This window comes from Micromesistius poutassou, assembly GCF_964030765.1.
Source record: "Micromesistius poutassou genome assembly, chromosome: 4".
NCBI classification, from domain to species: Eukaryota; Metazoa; Chordata; class Actinopteri; order Gadiformes; family Gadidae; genus Micromesistius; species Micromesistius poutassou.
The window spans coordinates 8779154-8795702 of record NC_140274.1 but is presented as its reverse complement, the minus strand read 5'-3'; the positions used below and the strand labels follow the sequence as shown (position 1 = coordinate 8795702).

The 16549-nt window shown below is 47.0% G+C and overlaps 1 protein-coding gene across 1 annotated transcript in view; it reads right to left on the bottom strand.

Moving 5' to 3' along the window:
• lsamp (limbic system associated membrane protein) overlaps positions 1 to 16549 on the bottom strand; it is a gene marked incomplete at its 5' end in the record, with an annotated part of 143740 nt that overhangs the window by 27367 nt on the left and 99824 nt on the right. Inside the window, one exon of the mRNA XM_084466325.1 lies at positions 2175 to 2300. Coding sequence (XP_084322451.1) covers positions 2175 to 2300 — 126 coding nt within the window. The remainder of the gene's footprint in view (positions 1 to 2174; positions 2301 to 16549) is intronic.

The window sequence follows — 16549 nt, the reverse complement described above, 5'->3', positions numbered from 1 at the left end:
TGAGTGTGCATGTGTGCGCTGGTATGCGCGTGCATGTAGCAAGTTGACCTTTGCCCTGTCTGCGAGCGTCCTTGTGATATCCATGTAAAAATGGATACTCATGCGAGCTTGTTTTATTTCTGAGAACAGCTGAAGAAGAGCGGAGGCTAGCTGCTGCTAACTAACTACCAGCTAGCTAGCGCACAAAAAGAATGTCAGGTTGCTCAAGCGTGGAGCGTGTGTGTGTGTCTACGCGTGTGCATGTGTGTGAGTGAGGGGGGGGTAAGTCTGCGGGCTGCCAGACATCATTATCTCTCTCAGCAGTCCCGCATGCACCCCCCCCCCCCACGCCCCGGCTTCGACAATGCATTCTGGGGGATTGGACACCTGAGAAACAAGCGGGAGTAGGAAGGAAATAACTACGGTCCAGAAGACTCACAAACCTGGTGCCTGGTGACCGCCTCCCCACAGGCATCAGGCATACACACACACACACACTTGCAGGCCTGCAAGCGCACACACACACACGCACACACACGCACTAAACACACACACGCACAAACCCCCGCCCCCCCATGTAATATGGATGAGATTCATGTTGCTTAGTGTAATGCCCCATCCACCGCTCACTTGCATGTCCCGCAAACCAACCAGTGGAAGTCAGGGGAGGGCGAAATAGTTTTGGAAAGCACCACACTACTGCGATGAGGTGGATTTGTTTATCGGCGTTACTATAGCGATCACGACGGTACTGAGCATAAAGTAAAAAGTAGATGAGACGATAGAAGGGTTAGAAACCCATATGAAGATAGGCTTTTTATTTCAGTTATCCTATTTTTGCACCGAAAATATTTGAAAACCATGAAAGTTTAAAAAGTTCAAAATTATGACCACTACACAAGCGAAGTTGTGACACCCCCGTGTTCGTTCCCAGCGCCCCCCTAGGTTCTACGAATGCCCCCCAGGCGGCGCTACCGCCCCCGTTGAGAAACCCTGGAAGAAGGAGGAGCTGTGGGGCTATTTAGTAAAATCAGAAAATTAATTTAAAGTATTCAGCTTACATCTGTCCCCCCGGGGCACATGTAAGCTGAATACCTTGAATTATTTTTCTGATTTGACTAAATAGCCCCATTGGTTGTGTTTGATGTTGGTTCTTGTTGTTACAAAAAAAGGACACAGAACACTGTGACTCGCGCCGGGAGGCGAACAAGAAAAAAGAAAGAAAACAAAAGCAACAAGGACGGATTCAAAGTGGTGGACGGGATTAGGCTGTTCAAACCGACTCCGTTTAGAATCAACAAGCAAAAAGGTAAAAGGAAAGAAGAGCGAAACGAAAACACAGAAGCACCTGCATATCAGGTTTATTGGGCTGCCATGTGTGGCGGGCGGATTTAGTTGGAGAAACAGTTTTGGAGATCTGATAAGGGGGTCACATTAATTGATAGAGACACTGAAGAAGAACGACTTTCAATCAGAGCCCGGATGTTATCAGGGCCGGAGCGGTGTCTGTCGGAGCGTTTCCATCCGTCACACTCGGCACTTATCAGCCGTCCGGCACATGTTCAATCCCCCGCTGACATCCAAGATTAAATCCAACAAACATATTTCGCTTTTGCTCCCCTTTCCTCTGAGTTATACATACCTAATGTTGAGGGGCTTTACCTCAGTTACATACACTACGTGGGTTGCTATGGGGAGCTCTGTAACTCTCTGCCATCACCACCCATCACTAGATGGCTAGTGGACGTCTCGTGTGTGTGTGTTGTGCGTGTGTCTGTACAACACGTTCTCTGCGTTCGCTGTTTAATTCATGTTCTGTGTGATCCAGCTATGGCAATTCGTTCCCTCTCCGGAGGACAATAAAATCGAATTGAATCTCCCGCAAATGGAAAAGGAGAGCCAAACAAACAGCCCTGGTAGATGGGTTTGCCTTGGATGACTCTCCCTGTAGGTTAAACACACATGCAATTGTTTGCTTCACCTCTTATTGGCTGCCATGGGTACCCCGGTCACCTGCCGAGATTAAGGGTTGGCACCACACACCCTTCCTCGGCCGAATCAACAAAGCCTGAAAGCTCTTGTTTTTAAGGACAATGCCTCTGTGAAAAAGGCTCTTTTTGGAGCCCTTTGGAAAAGGCTCCACGGCAGAGGGGGCCCCGATCGGCGAGCACAGCCCTGCCCGTCGGCAGCCTCACCTGAGGGGTTGAGCAGTCGCCAGGTGATGGCGGGGTCAGGCCTTCCGGACGCCAGGCAGCTGAGCGTCACATTGCTGCCCTCGTTCACCGTGATGTCTTCCGACACCTTGTAGATGTTGGCTGGAACTGGAGAGAGACAAGGAGACAAGGAGAGACGGCGGATGAGGTTGTGAGGCAGTGACTGGACTGGTGTTGTCAAGATGTTACCTTGATTTCAAACATGGAGGTCGCAGCGGACTGGGTAAGACTGATCAGAGATCAAGTGGAGTCAGATCATAACCTAAATTGATAGCATTGTGTCAACACCGAAATATGGACATTAAATGGTAAATGGACTGCATTTATATAGCGCTTTTCTAACCAGTGGCCACTCAAAGCACTTTACAATGTTGCCTAACATTCACCCATTCATGCAGACATTCGACAATCAAACTAGCAACCTTCCGGTTACCAGACAACCGCTCTACCACCTGAGTCACATGCTGCCCCCACGTTAATGACTAGGTTTGAAATATATCTAAATATATTAAATATATCAACTATAATAAAATTACTCTGTATGTTTGTATGTATGGACATATGTTTGTCCTCAACAACTGTTCATCCGATGGACTCCAAGCTTGGTGTGTGTATTGCTGAGTGCCCAAGGACGTCTGTACGTATGTAGTGTGAGGTTGTTGAGGTGAGGTTGTTTGGGTAGAGTTCTGGAAAAAGCAGCAAGCAGCAGTACTGGAGGCCATGCACTCGGCCCGCTCCGAACATGTACTGCATTAGTTACAACAAAATGAGTTATGTCTAAAAAAAAGACAAATTTGTGCCTTTACTGATCATTTATCATACAGAACGAGTTTTGTGGGAAGCAGTATCGGGAATAAGGACAAACCAGAACTCTGGGATTAAATGACTTTATTTCCTCTTCCCAGAATCCAGACTCCAGAATGAGAGCTTTGCCCATTTCATGTGGAGACCCATAAAAAAGCATTTAACATTGTAACATAGCATTTAACGATTAGTTGTGACTATGCATTTGTGGGTGTGTGCACGTGTGTGTGTGTGTGTGTTTTTGTGTATGTGGTTGGTTTGTCGTTTGCCAAACAAATGTTTAAAAGGAAAGGAGATGGGCAGAATGAAATTATCCTCCTGTTTCATCCCCCCACCCATGGAGGCGACCGCCTGCACTCCCACGCACACAACAAAATGGCCACAAACCAACCAACTGACACACAGGGGGAGTTTGTGTTTGTTTGTGTGTGTGTTTGTGTGTGTCTCTCTTGGTACATGTCATTAGAAAGAGAGAGAGAGCGAGAGAGAGAGAGAGAGAGAGAGAGAGAGAGAGAGAGAGAGAGAGAGAGAAGGTGGGAGAATAAGTGAGAGAAGGAGAGAGGGAGAAAGAGAGAAGAGAGAGAAAGAGAGGAAGAGAGGGGAGAGAAAACGAGAGAGAGAGAGAGAGAGAGAGAGAAGTAGTGAGAGGAGGAGAGAGAGGGAGAAAGAGAGAAGAGAGAGAAATACAGAGAGAGATAGGGAATGAGGGAGAAAGAGAAGAGAGATAAAAAGGCAGAGAGGGAAAGCCTCTACTCTGGCAAAATAAATAAAAAGACCTCAGTTTAATTAAGATCACGAGGTACGCAGCACACAGCATTTTAAAGCGAGTCAGCAGCTGAGATGCAATCAATCCTGGAGGAGAAGAAAGGGCATACATCACAAAGTTTTCCTCCCAGACCGTGGGTGGTGCGATGGGGGAGGAGGGAGGGGTGAGGTGGTAAAACGCTGAAAGTTCTCCCATGAAGATGCAAGTGGGCAGAAGTGTAAATAATAATCAATCACCGTGCAAAATGTGATTCATAGGACTCTGTGAAATATGGAGCAGGGAAATGGTATAACAAATGTTAACTACTTTCATATTTCACTTGGATCACACACACTGTGGGAGACACCACACAATGCTGGCAGAGGATGAATCCACCCAACGTGACACTTGCTCCCGCATTCAAATACTCTCCCCCCACCGTGCCACACATTTCAACAAACACAACACAACTGTGTCTTTGTGCGCTCAATGCAGAAAAGCCCCTTGGTTTATAGACAGACTTGGACGACCGCAATCCATTTGAGTTAGCGTATGCATTTTTCATTGACAGCCAATGCGATCAGACAAATGATGAGGAATGTGGTCATTTTCAAGTCAGATGCAAACGGCTTGGTTAGGCCTATAGTCTATGATTTTTGCTGACTGAAAGCCGTGCATGCCCAACAGCTCTTTCTGGGCCCCATTAGATCAATTTAGCTAGGGAGGATGGGGTTGTCCTTTTTAATGTTACACTACATACATTGTGGACACAGAAACACTGCATTGACTGTTTTGCTGCTATGTCAGGCCCTTCAATTATTCAATCATCATTCACTCCAAGTATCCCAAGGTAGTTAACGCTTCAGGTGACTGATAATCACAAACAGACATGCTAGCTGCAGAATGTGTCAATGGATGTAACATTATAATTATATTTCTAACTACAAAAACAAAAGCCCATAATCAAACTTTTTGTATTTGCCAATCATAAAAGCAAAGTTCTAACCGCACCTTTCTGCAAATTAAATAACTCTCCTTTTTATTAAACAACCATTTAATAAAAATGAAGGGCTTTTATGTACCCACTAGTAGCTTCTTCACAGTCTGTATCCTCTTTGAGGATTCATACTTTTATGTCATAAAAGTTAAGACTGCTTTATAGGTCTGTTGCAAGTTATTTCCCTTCTTACTGAATATGTATAAAAGCTCTTAAAAGATGGACTGATGCAGTTAATGTTAAAATACTGCCCAATAATAGCCTTGGGAATGACTATCAAGCTATGACTCCGGCATTATCTCAGCACTGCAACATGAATAGCAATCTACTTAACCTAAATCCCCATACAATTGTAACTTGTTTAAATCCCATGGTGGCTAAAGACTAGGAACAGATGCCTGCACCGACTTATAGATTCTTAACAGAAACATAATTATAGTCTTTACTTAAGATGAGTGTGTATTAGTGCTCGTGGCTCCTCTCTAAACCATAATATTTCACATTTAATTAATAATTACAAAAATAATGATAATATTATTAATTATTATATAATTAATAATGATAATAATAATTATCCCAGAGAACCAGGCGCCAGAACCAGGTGAAACCAGGCCCACAGAACCAGGCCCCAGAACCAGGTGAAACCAGGCCCACAGAACCAGGCCCCAGAACCAGGTGAAACCAGGCCCACAGAACCAGGCCCCAGAACCAGGTGAAACCAGGCCCACAGAACCAGGCCCCAGAACCAGGTGAAACCAGGCCCAGAGAACCAGGCCCCAGAACCAGGTGAAACCAGGCCCCGGGAAACAGGTGAAACGATGCCCAGAGAACCAGATGAAACCAGGCCCAGAGAACCAGGTGAGGCCCAGATAACCAGGTTTAACCAGGTCCAGAGAACCAGGTGAAACCAGGTCCAGAGAACCAGGTGAGGCCCAGAGAACCAGGTGTAACCAGGTCCAGAGAACCAGGTGAAGCCCAGAGAACAGATGAAACCAGGCCCAGAGAACCAGGTCAGGCCCAGAGAACTAGATGAAACCAGGCCCAGAGAACCAGGTGAGGTCCAGAGAACCAGGTGAAAGTAGGCCTGAGAACAGGTGAGGCCCAGAGAACCAGGTGAGGCCCAGATAACCAGGTGAAACCAGGCCCAGAGAACCAGGTGAAAGCAGGCCCAGAGAACCAGGTGAAAGCAGTCCTGAAAACCAGGTGAGGCCCAGAGAACCAGGTCAGGCCCAGAGAACCAGATGAAACCAGGCCAGGTGAGGCCCAGATAACCAGGTGAAACCAGGCCCAGAGAACCAGGTGAAGCCCAGAGAACCAGGTGAAACCAGGTCCAGATAATCAGGTAAAACCAGGCCCAGAGAACCAGGTTAAACCATTCCAAGAGAACCAGGTGAAACCAGGCCCCGAGAACCAGGTGAAAGAAGGCCTGAGAACCATGTGAAACCAGTGAGGAGTGTGTGTGTGTGGGGGGGGGGGGGGGGGGGGAATCAGATGTTTGATGCACCACCGGTTAGAGGAAACATATTTAGACGTGATAAGCCTGGGTACTTTGAATTGAAACAGCTGCCTCATTCGTCCCCGGTCCAGATATGATTTTCAGAGAAACGATATTTCACTGTCGTGCTCAGATTGCTTTTGCCAGCAAAGTTATTATAAAGATGTGTCTGCTATAGCTGCGCTGGCAGGCCCACTAATGTCTAACACACACACACACGCGCACACACACGCACACACGCACGCAGACACACTTACAAACACATACACACACAAACAAACAGGGTAACGGTCTACGTTCAGTGCTTGAGGTGAACCATCTTTCTAATACCAACTGACAAGTGAGCCACGATGTGGTCCAACACCACTCTAAATGAAACTATACAGAGTTATTCTCAGGCAACAAATGGCAGAGCCAAAATGAAGATGTTTTACCAAGATATGGTTAGAAGTGGGGTTGATGGCTATGTGAGCGTGTTTGTGTGTGTGTGTGTGTGTGTGTGTGTGCGCATGGCAACAAGATCAAGGTGACAACAAATGCAATTGGATTTTTGTTAAAAAAAAAAGAAAAACAGATCCAGGACCAAACACAAAGGTTGGGTTGTAGAGGGAAGTATCAGGGTGGAGGGGCTCACCGTAGAATGGATGATGGAAGTATTACTCCAAAGGACACACTGATAAAATTAAATAAAGTTAAAGTTAAAGACAGATACGGGCTGCTCCCAAGACTGATAACCTGGTAATTTCTATAAGAACAACCAGAGGACCGGCAGAGGAGAGATGAGAAAAGAGAAAAGGAGAAGAGAGAGGGGAAAGGGGAGAGAGGAGAGGAGGGGAGAGGAGGAGAGGAGAGGAGAGAGGAGGGGAAGGGGAGAGGAGAGAAGAAAGGGGAGAGAGGAGAGGAGGGGAGAGGGGGAGAGGAGAGGAGAGAGGAGGGGAAGGGGAGAGGAGAGAAGAAAGGAGGGGAGAGGAGAGGAGGGGAGGAGAAAGAGGAGAAAAAGGAGAGACGACTCAAGGGGAATAGAGGAGATGGGAGAGAAGGGAGAGAGATGAAGAGCCGAGGGTCTAAACGAAACAGGAGTAGGCGGTAGATGAAGAGAGCAGAGCAGGAAGGGGATATGAGAGAGGGGGGAGGAAAGGACGGGTGTCACAGGTGAGTGAGGAAAAATGGAAAAAGGAGGAGATGGGGAAGGAGAGTAGTTGAGGATAGGAGTGGGAGGAAGGAGAGGTGAGGAGTGGTGACAAAGGGATCGAGTCAGGCTGAGGGAAGGAGAGGCAAGAACAGAGCAGTGACCACCAGGAAGGAAGTGTGAAAGTCATTTCAGCCCACACAGGCAGGAGTTCATAGTCCCCAGTTTCCAGCTGTCAGGACGAGAAATGAAGAATGGAGGGAATTGTATTGTTAGCCACATAGGTCAACTGTTCAATGAACAGTGTTGGAAAGGGCAGCTTTTTGAAAAGCTGTCTACCTCTCTAAGTGTGAAACAGACAACTACCAAAGAAATACCCTCTGTATTATATCGCTCACATACATGTCCACACGCACATTATCGTAGAGCTACCTTACCACTTTAGGCAGGCACACATACACACACATAATTAGGACACATCACGCATAACAGAAATAATGCATGCAAAACAAAGATGCATGCAGAGCACACACACACACACACATATATATATATATATATATTCTATAATTTATCATTATAATTTATTCTCATTTAATTTCATTTTCCTCAGGACTCTGCAAAGTCGGATGAGTACGCTCCGCGTGGAATTACACTCAATTACGCGACGCTCATGAGCTGTGCGAGAAACATTCCACCTCCCTGGCTCCGTCAGCTTGCTGCGGCAGCACCGGCACCTCTCCGATTCCGATCCCACTTTTTTTGGTCGTTATGCCTGGATTGTCAACATAATTATCTCCAATAAATCCTCTATCACACCGCAACCTTTCCTTCAACTCTCATTTCAAACTTGAAAGGGGTAGAGAACTGAAGAGTGGAGAAAAATATGAGATGGGGAAGGAGGGGGGGGGGGTGATAGAGTGCAAGACACAGTGTGAGCGCAAGTAATTAGGGAAGCAGTGTGTGAATGTGTGTGTGAAAGTGTGCGTGCTTATGTCTGTGTGTGTGTGTGTATGTGTTTGTGTGTGCACACATTTGCATGTGCATGTGTGCGTGTGTGTGTGTGTGTGTGTGTGTGTGTGTGTGTGTGTGTGTGTGTGTGTGTGTGTGTGTATGTGTGTGTGTGTGTGTGTGTGTGTGTGTGTGTGTGTGTGTGTGTGTGTGCGTGCGTGTGTGTGTGTGCGTGTGTCTCTTGTACTCAGATACTCAGATTAGTGACACCTCCTCTACAAGAGGGGCGAGATGACACTCAAACAGGAAGTTACGTGGGGTTACTAGGTGACGAGCAGATACAGCACATCTAGTTGGGTCATAGCTATGCCGTTTTCACATAAAACCCATATCATTTCCACGAATAGTGATACATGGAATATGGTGAGTAGTGCATGTCGAAAATAGGATATATCTTGAAAAAAAGACTTGTGTGTTGAAGTTTGAGTATGTTGAAGGGTGAACCGCGGCACTGCACAGAGCAAGACCACAGGTAGACCGTAACCTGGATGGTCCACAGGTGGTCCACAATCTGAAGATGGATGGTAGATATTTACTTGACATGTTTGGGATAACACTAAATTGAATATATGTGATTATGTTCTTCATAAACTTATTGAGTGTGAACTTACACAACATTGACACATCAAGTGAGTGTCAACCGCCACTAAACCAAGACAAGGTGGAAACTCAAACTGATACTCAACTGACTGATGCTCAACTGTGGACTAGCCAAGTCAAGTGTTGCCAGGCAACACATCTTATCTGCAGAACGTGCTCGACTAGTTTCTAAACAACACGTTCATTTGGCACTGTACCAGTCAAATAAACTTGCTGTAGTCGTAGTTTAGCAAAGAGTAGTTCAGTTCGTACACTTTGCTCAACTAAATGTTCAAAACTCGAATCGACATGCAACATTTGCACGTCTTTATTTTGTCTTCTCCAAAACCGCGACTCTCTCCTCTAAGTCTGCCCCTGGCACCACTCCTAATGTTTCCCCTGATGGCCGTTGACGTGACATTTCCAGGACTGATGTGCGTACCAGTGGCAGCCGATTATACCCGACTAATTTGAAACTAATAGAAGATAATCAGCAGAAAGCACTCCCGAGTGCTGTAGCTTTTAGCTTTTAGTGCTCAGACGCAGTGCAGCCAATTAGCTTCACTTAAGGTCAGCCCACTTCTCCTCAAAGGACACGACACAAAGTGTGTGTGTGCCACCAGGCCGGCCGGCCCCGCCATCCCGGGGTGGAACAGCACATTCACGGAGCCTGAACCAAGCGGACGTCTGTACCTCGCTCACAAGTAAACACACAGCGCCGACCGGGTTGTGTGTGTGCCTCTACGCGCATATACCTTGAATCTAAACAGACAATGTATTACAAGAGGAGACAGCCAAGCAATCTTGAGGGGACACACATATCTTGTCCGACACCCACAAACGGCTGACAAGGCAGTTTCTAGGGCTCTTCCAGCACGTATGGAAGATGTAAAAAGTAAAGTGCCTCAAAGCGTGAGAGCAGCAGGGAAAGGGGGGTAAACCTAGCTTTATTCAATCACCGCGCTGCTTCTTCCCCCAAAAAACATGGCGCAGACGATAAAATATATCGATATAGATTAACGCTAAGCCATGTAGCTGTAGAGACTGTAAGGGAGCTCTTGTAAACACTTAAATCACCCACCCATTTACTACAGCACCCTAAATAAACCCAGACATATACACACACATATACACACACGCACACACACAAACGCACACGTTATGGAGCTGAAGCCACTATTGTGTCACTATAATGCATGACTGATTGCTGATATATTTTCCTGATCCCTTCAATTATTCAAGGTGATGGCACGGCAGAATGCAAAATGTGACAGTACATCGCCATTTTTGGGAGTCACATTGCACATACACACACAGACACACACAGACACATATACTCATTCACCATACAAACTAATGCTGTACACAAGAATCAGTGTGGCGCTGCAGATTTGAAAGGTAGCCGGGGAAGGAGTCAGCCTGACGCTGCTGTTAGCTCTCCCCAGGAAGGAGTGAGGCGGGCTGGGTGGGAGACGCCAGCAGGGCCCCCCCCCCCCCCCTCACCTTCATTCAGTGCTAGCAGCTGGGGAAACAGGAGGAGAAAGAGAAGGAAGGAAGGAAGAGAGAGAGAGAGAGAGAGAGAGAGAGAGAGAGCAAGAGAGAGAGCAAGAGAGAGAGAGCGAGAGCGCTAGACCTTGCACTTTTCTTTCAAACCTCCTCTCTCCCAGTTTCATCTGGATCGCAGCCTACGGCTGCGGCGGGGCTCTCTTAGAAAGGAGAGCTGCCGCTTCTTTCACGAGCAGCAGGGCAGACGCGGCCGCCTTGCGGGGGGCTCCGGTGAAAGCCGGGTGAAAGAGAAAAAGTCTCAAATAAAAAGGGGCAGCGGGCGGGGGTGGGGGAGGGGTGGGGGGAGGGGGTATTTCTCTGGCTGCACGCACCTGAAGACACATTTCTGGTGGCATTTGAGGTTCCCCTTTCATACTCCACTCCATAAGACTGCGCGGGCTCCCGCGGTGCTCCCACAGATGTGTCTAATTAAGATCACGCTTTGCCTCCTCCCCGCCAGCCCATGAATCACCAGACCTGAGACTTGTTTTCTCAGCCGTGGGGGTGTGCTAGCTCCCGGGTCGACGACTCGTACGTCGCATGATCGGTGTGACTTTGTTGACAGTGAGAGAGAGGGGGGGGGGGGGGGGAGAGGAAGAGAGAGGAAGAGAGCGAGAGCGAGAGGAAGAGAGAGATGGAGCGAGAGAGAGAGAGAGAGATAGAGAGAGAGAAAGAGAGCGAGAGAGTAAACAAAAGCCCTAGGAAGTGCTAGGGAGGGGTGCTAAAGAGAGGGAGCGGTTGATGGTGGCAAATGAGCTCTGCGGTGGCCGCCGCGTGGGGTCACAGGAGGGAACATTTCAACGCATTGTTGTCCTTTGGCATCGGGGGGGGGGGGTGGAGGACTCTGATTTGCCATCCAAATAAACTGCAGACCTTGGCCTCTGTGAGAAATGGGTCTGTTTAGATATTCCACAGGAGCTATAATTCTTATCTGGGCCATAGCGGAGGTGAGCGCTCTGCCTCCACTGGAGCAATAGCTTTGTGCTCCTCACGCTCAGCGTCTGGATGGAAGGGAGCAAAGGCAGAACTGATTTTGTATTCACTCATTCACTGGATGATTTACAGGCTTATGATATCATACTGAGGTAGATAATGAGAGGCACACACACACACACACACACACGCACACACACACAGGAGAAACCCAAACAAAGATGCCTGGACAAGCCCACTCCAAGGTTACGATAAGCGGCTGCGACGCTACGCTCGGTGGCGTGGATTTCATCTGGAACTTCCGCCGACTTGACTTCCTGTTGCTCGGTTGCATTCGTCATTATTTCACTTGCTCTTGGCCGGGGTAAGGGAAAGTACTCACACACACGCGCACGCATGCACGCACATGCACACACGCACACACACACACACACACACACACACACACACACACACACACATTTAACTGAAGCCCTTTGGACAAAATATACCCTGGTCCGAGAACAGTTTAATATAACAACCGTATTATTATTATACAACCTCAAACCTCAGAGCCATATGTCCTATGATATCAATATCAGCTAAATATATTATATCTGCTGAAGTCAAGGTAAATTATGCTGCGTTGCACAAGCATAGGTATCTCGATTGTTGTTCCAGAGGTTCATTAATAGATATGATGTACTCCGCAATATGTATTTTGAGTAAGCGAAAGTGAAACCAAAGGAAATCCAAGATAATGTATACATATGTAGCAGTCAAAACAAAGCTTTTCCAATTTGATTTCAGTTAGGAATGAAATGTAATTAAAAAGGCCTCCAGTATAAACCGATGTGACGTTCAAGCAGCTGGTGGTCTGCCAGATGTGCAGGGTGCATGTCTACGTGTTATTTTCTCTAACAACATCCAAATCTTTCATCTATTATTAATGTTCTCCATACCACATGAAATCTATGAATGCATCTCGTGGACTGAATAAACTTTGCAAAAACATGAGGCTGACAAAAGCCACTGCCACTTTATATTACATGTGAATATGTCCAACTGAAAATGGATGCTGGCTCCCTGGTCAATCGGGCATTGAAAGGGCCAAACAAATTACAACATGACTTATCATGGCATTAGGATGGCCAATTCACATTATGCCTTTGATCCTTCAAGGCCCCGAAACCAACTCTCTGGGATGAAAGCCTGCAATTAGTGGTCGAAAAAAAATCAATACTTCCTGATTGGCCTCCATTTGCTAGCATTCGCAAAGTGCACTCTATAATGGGGTGAATGTGGGTAACTTTGTTTTATACGTTTGCGTTTCAGTTTGTGTTTGTGTGTCTTTTCGTGTTTGCGTGTGTGTGTGTGTGTGTGTGTGTGTGTGTGTGTGTGTGTGCATGTGCGTGAGTGTGTGAGTGTGCGTGCACAGCCATCTGTGTGTGTGTAAGACAGAGCTTTAATGATTAAGACCCCCCTCTCCAGTGTAGAGACCCCTGGACTTTTTGGTGAGCAGCCATTAACTTTTAACCTGGGCTGTGGTCGAAGGGTCCTTTATTTTAATCTAGAGAGCGGCTGATGGACTGTCCCCGTTCCAACGCTAATGACCAAAGGGCACCGGGATCGATACCCTGGTGTGACTCACGAGGACAAGCACACACACACACACACACACACACACACACACACACACAAGCCCAGGAACGGGGCCAACACACACAGAAATACACACTGTTTGGTTTATTCATTAATTTTTTCTTCCTTAGATTAACCGACAACATTGAAGTTTTGCATTTATTTTATTTATTTTTACCATAGCAAAAATGCTGACGTAACCTTATGGTTGACCTTTTTTTTTTTTTTTCATTCCCAGTAATTGGCTGTTGAGACACACTTTACTTGCACTTATTTGTATCAAGTTGACTCAGGGTCGAGTCAATTCAGAGTGAACTTGATGCTCACTTAGCCCGCTTGTGATTGTAGTGCGTACACAACGCATTTATGAACTGTGCTTTGTTGCAACACTGTATTGTGTTGCAACAAAACCTGAATCTTGCACCACAATAACACAAAAGTGTGTGTGTGTGTGTGTGTGTGTGTGTGTGTGTGTGTGTGTGTGTGTGTGCACATGTGTGTGTGTGTGTGTGTGTGTGTGTGTGTGTGTGTGTGTGTGTGTGTGTGTGTGTGTGCACACATGTGTGTGATCGCGTTCATAAGACCAGATAGCCAGAGGGGTGTTCCAAGAACGGAGGTTTAACAAACACAGAGTTAACGCTGAACTCTAGGTTGTCCGATCCTGTGCCGACTAACCCAGAGCTGTCGGTTCCACAGCACCGGTTATGAATTAGTTCAATCAACACGGGGTTGGTTAACACAGGGTTGTGCGCGTTCACGGCAAACCTATAAAGACGTGATGTATGGATCATGGAAATCCTGATCAAAATGGCGAAACGGGCCGCATATTTTACCGATCAAGGTACTAATTATTCTTTTTCCTCCCTCAGCAACTAAAGAATAAAAATGATGGAAGAAAAGTGTTTATTTTATTTATTTTTATTTAAATGATTTCTGCAAATGTGGTCTCGCATCCTTTGTCAGCCCTTACAAACATTTGCGAATGTGTTCCTCCTCGAGGAACGGGTAAAGTGGGGAGGCATCTCTTTGCGCAGAGTGGCTATATTGTGGAGGACGGCGCATGCAACAATTACATCGCATGCCCGTTCCGGACAAACTCTTAGTCCACGTAGGCATTGGAATCTGGACTTCAATATCCAGAATGTATTTTCAATCTTAACGCGGGTTCTGCTGTGTGCCAGGTTAAATGTTGTCTGTGGTCCAGGAGCGGGATTAGGGTACGGGGTGATGAGCGTCGGGAGGCATTGATACCCTCGATCTCCTAGGAGATCCCCATCGAATTGCCCTGCGATCAAATACAAACTTTGAGCTATCTTGCACAAGCACAACAATTATATGAGGTCTATGATATGTTCATAATGCAACGCACCCTGTTGAAATGTATTGCTCACATTGGATGTGTGCCATCAATGCACCCAATTACATTAGGAAATCCTGAAATATAACACCCAGATGAAAAGTCAACAAGGATAATTTCGGAGCCATTTGGGAACACTTAAAGTAGATAATGCTGACCTGCAAGTTGGTGAAACTCCATGAAGTTACGCAACAACCGCTTCAGCGCAAGACAGACGCACGGAGCGGCAGACGGTAGCTTTGCCTATGTGCTCAGCATCTCCTACACTGTACAAAAAGCTACCCGTCGCAAAAAAACGGAAAGCTATGCAAATTGTTTGTAGTGAACTGAGGGCAGATCCACGATTGGTAACATTTGCAATGTAGGGTTGGAGAAGGCTATTTAAATATATCAAAGAATCACGTGAAAAACTATATCTCTCCAGCAAAAAGTCATCCGGAAAGGACAATATGTCGAGCCGTGGTCTAATTAATCTCTCTGTGAATTGCACAAATTATTTGCGCTCCGATATCAACAGGCGAACACGTAAAAGCTGCGATAAACGTGGGTTTAAATAGCCTACTCTGAGCAAAACCGGGTTATCTTCCAAACTTAACCTGCGCAAAACCTGCTCCGACCAGGTTTGATTGAGAGCATATGTTTCCATAGCAACTTACATGCCGTGGTCATTTTGGAACGGAAAACCTAGGGTTGCCGCTAACCCTGGGTTAACTTAGCTGGGTAAGTGATAAAACCGGCTTTGTGGAACACCCCTCTGCAGTCATTGTTCAGGGTGTAAAATTGTTCATGTGTTTTGATCAATCACTGGGCGGGATGAGCCCGCCCAGACCTCGACGCATTCCTGTTGGCTAAGCCACATATGTTAGGAGAGGAATGGGGAGGTTCAGTGATCAATATATCAGGCTGGTTCTTTCTATTTTATTCGCAGACCCAAAGCCAGGTTGTGATTTGGACACTGAGTATAATCAAGAAGCAGCTGCTCATTGATTGGTAATGGGGAACACCTGCCGCTCATCAGCCAACGAGGCCAGCTGACCGAGAGAGAGAGAGAGCGAGAGAGAGAGAGAGAGAGAGAGAGAGAGAGAGAGAGAGAATGGAAGGCAGGAAGAGAGGGAGAGAGAGAGAGAGAGAGAGAGAGAGAGAGAGAGAGAGAGAGAGAGAGAGAGAGAGAGAGAGAGAATGGAAGGAGGGAAGAGAGAAAGAGAGAGAGAGAGAGAGAGAGAGAGAGAGAGAGACTGAATTGTGCCTTGCATTATTTAAAACCATAAATCTAAAAAGCAGGAGGGAGGTGAGGCCGAGTTGAGAGCTGGTGGTACGGGAGGTTGCCATGGTGTCAGTGTTGGTTTTCTCCGTGCGGTGGTCCCAGATCTGGAGACTCCTCGGCAGCTCGTTGGCTACTTACTGTGCCAAGAGCCATGGAACAGCTGGCAGGAGAGGAGGAGCGGCCGATACACTCAGCAGGAAAACACCCCACTGTGCTCCTCCTTCCGACCGGGCCCACAGCTGCTGCTGCTGCTAGCGCTAACGCTAATGCTAACACAAGTGCTAGCCAGTGATTGAAGGAGGGGTCTCTCTCTCTCTCTCTTCCCTCCTCCATCCCCTCTCTCTCTCTTCCCCCTTCCATCCCCTCTCTCTCTCTTCCTTCCTCCCTCCCTCTTTCTCTCTCTCTCATTGTACTCTCCCTCCATCCCTTCCTCCTTCCCCCTCTCTCCCTCCATCCCTCCCTCCCCCTCTCTCTGTCTCCCCCCCTCTCTTTCTATATTCTCCGCCCAACTCTGTGAAGCCTCCTCTCTCTTTGATAACAACTTCTATGTCTGCCCGCCTCAAACGGCTATGTAAATGTGTGTGTGCGCGCCAACGAGTCCACCCTCCCCACGACCCCTGGTGCTCGATCAATGCCTGCAAATCATTCTGACTGTTATTAGCATTCCCCCCCTCGTGTTTCTCTAAGTTTCACTCTCTCTGCCATTCCTTTCGACTCACATCTCTGAGTTCTCTCTCTCTCTCTCTCTCTCTCTCTCTCTCTCTCTCTCTCTCTCTCTCTCTCTCTCTCTCTCTCTCTCTCTCTCTCTCTCTCTCTCTCTCTCTCTCTCTCTCTGTTCGGCTGTCTCAGTGCATTGCCTCGAGCCTCAGTTTAATGAG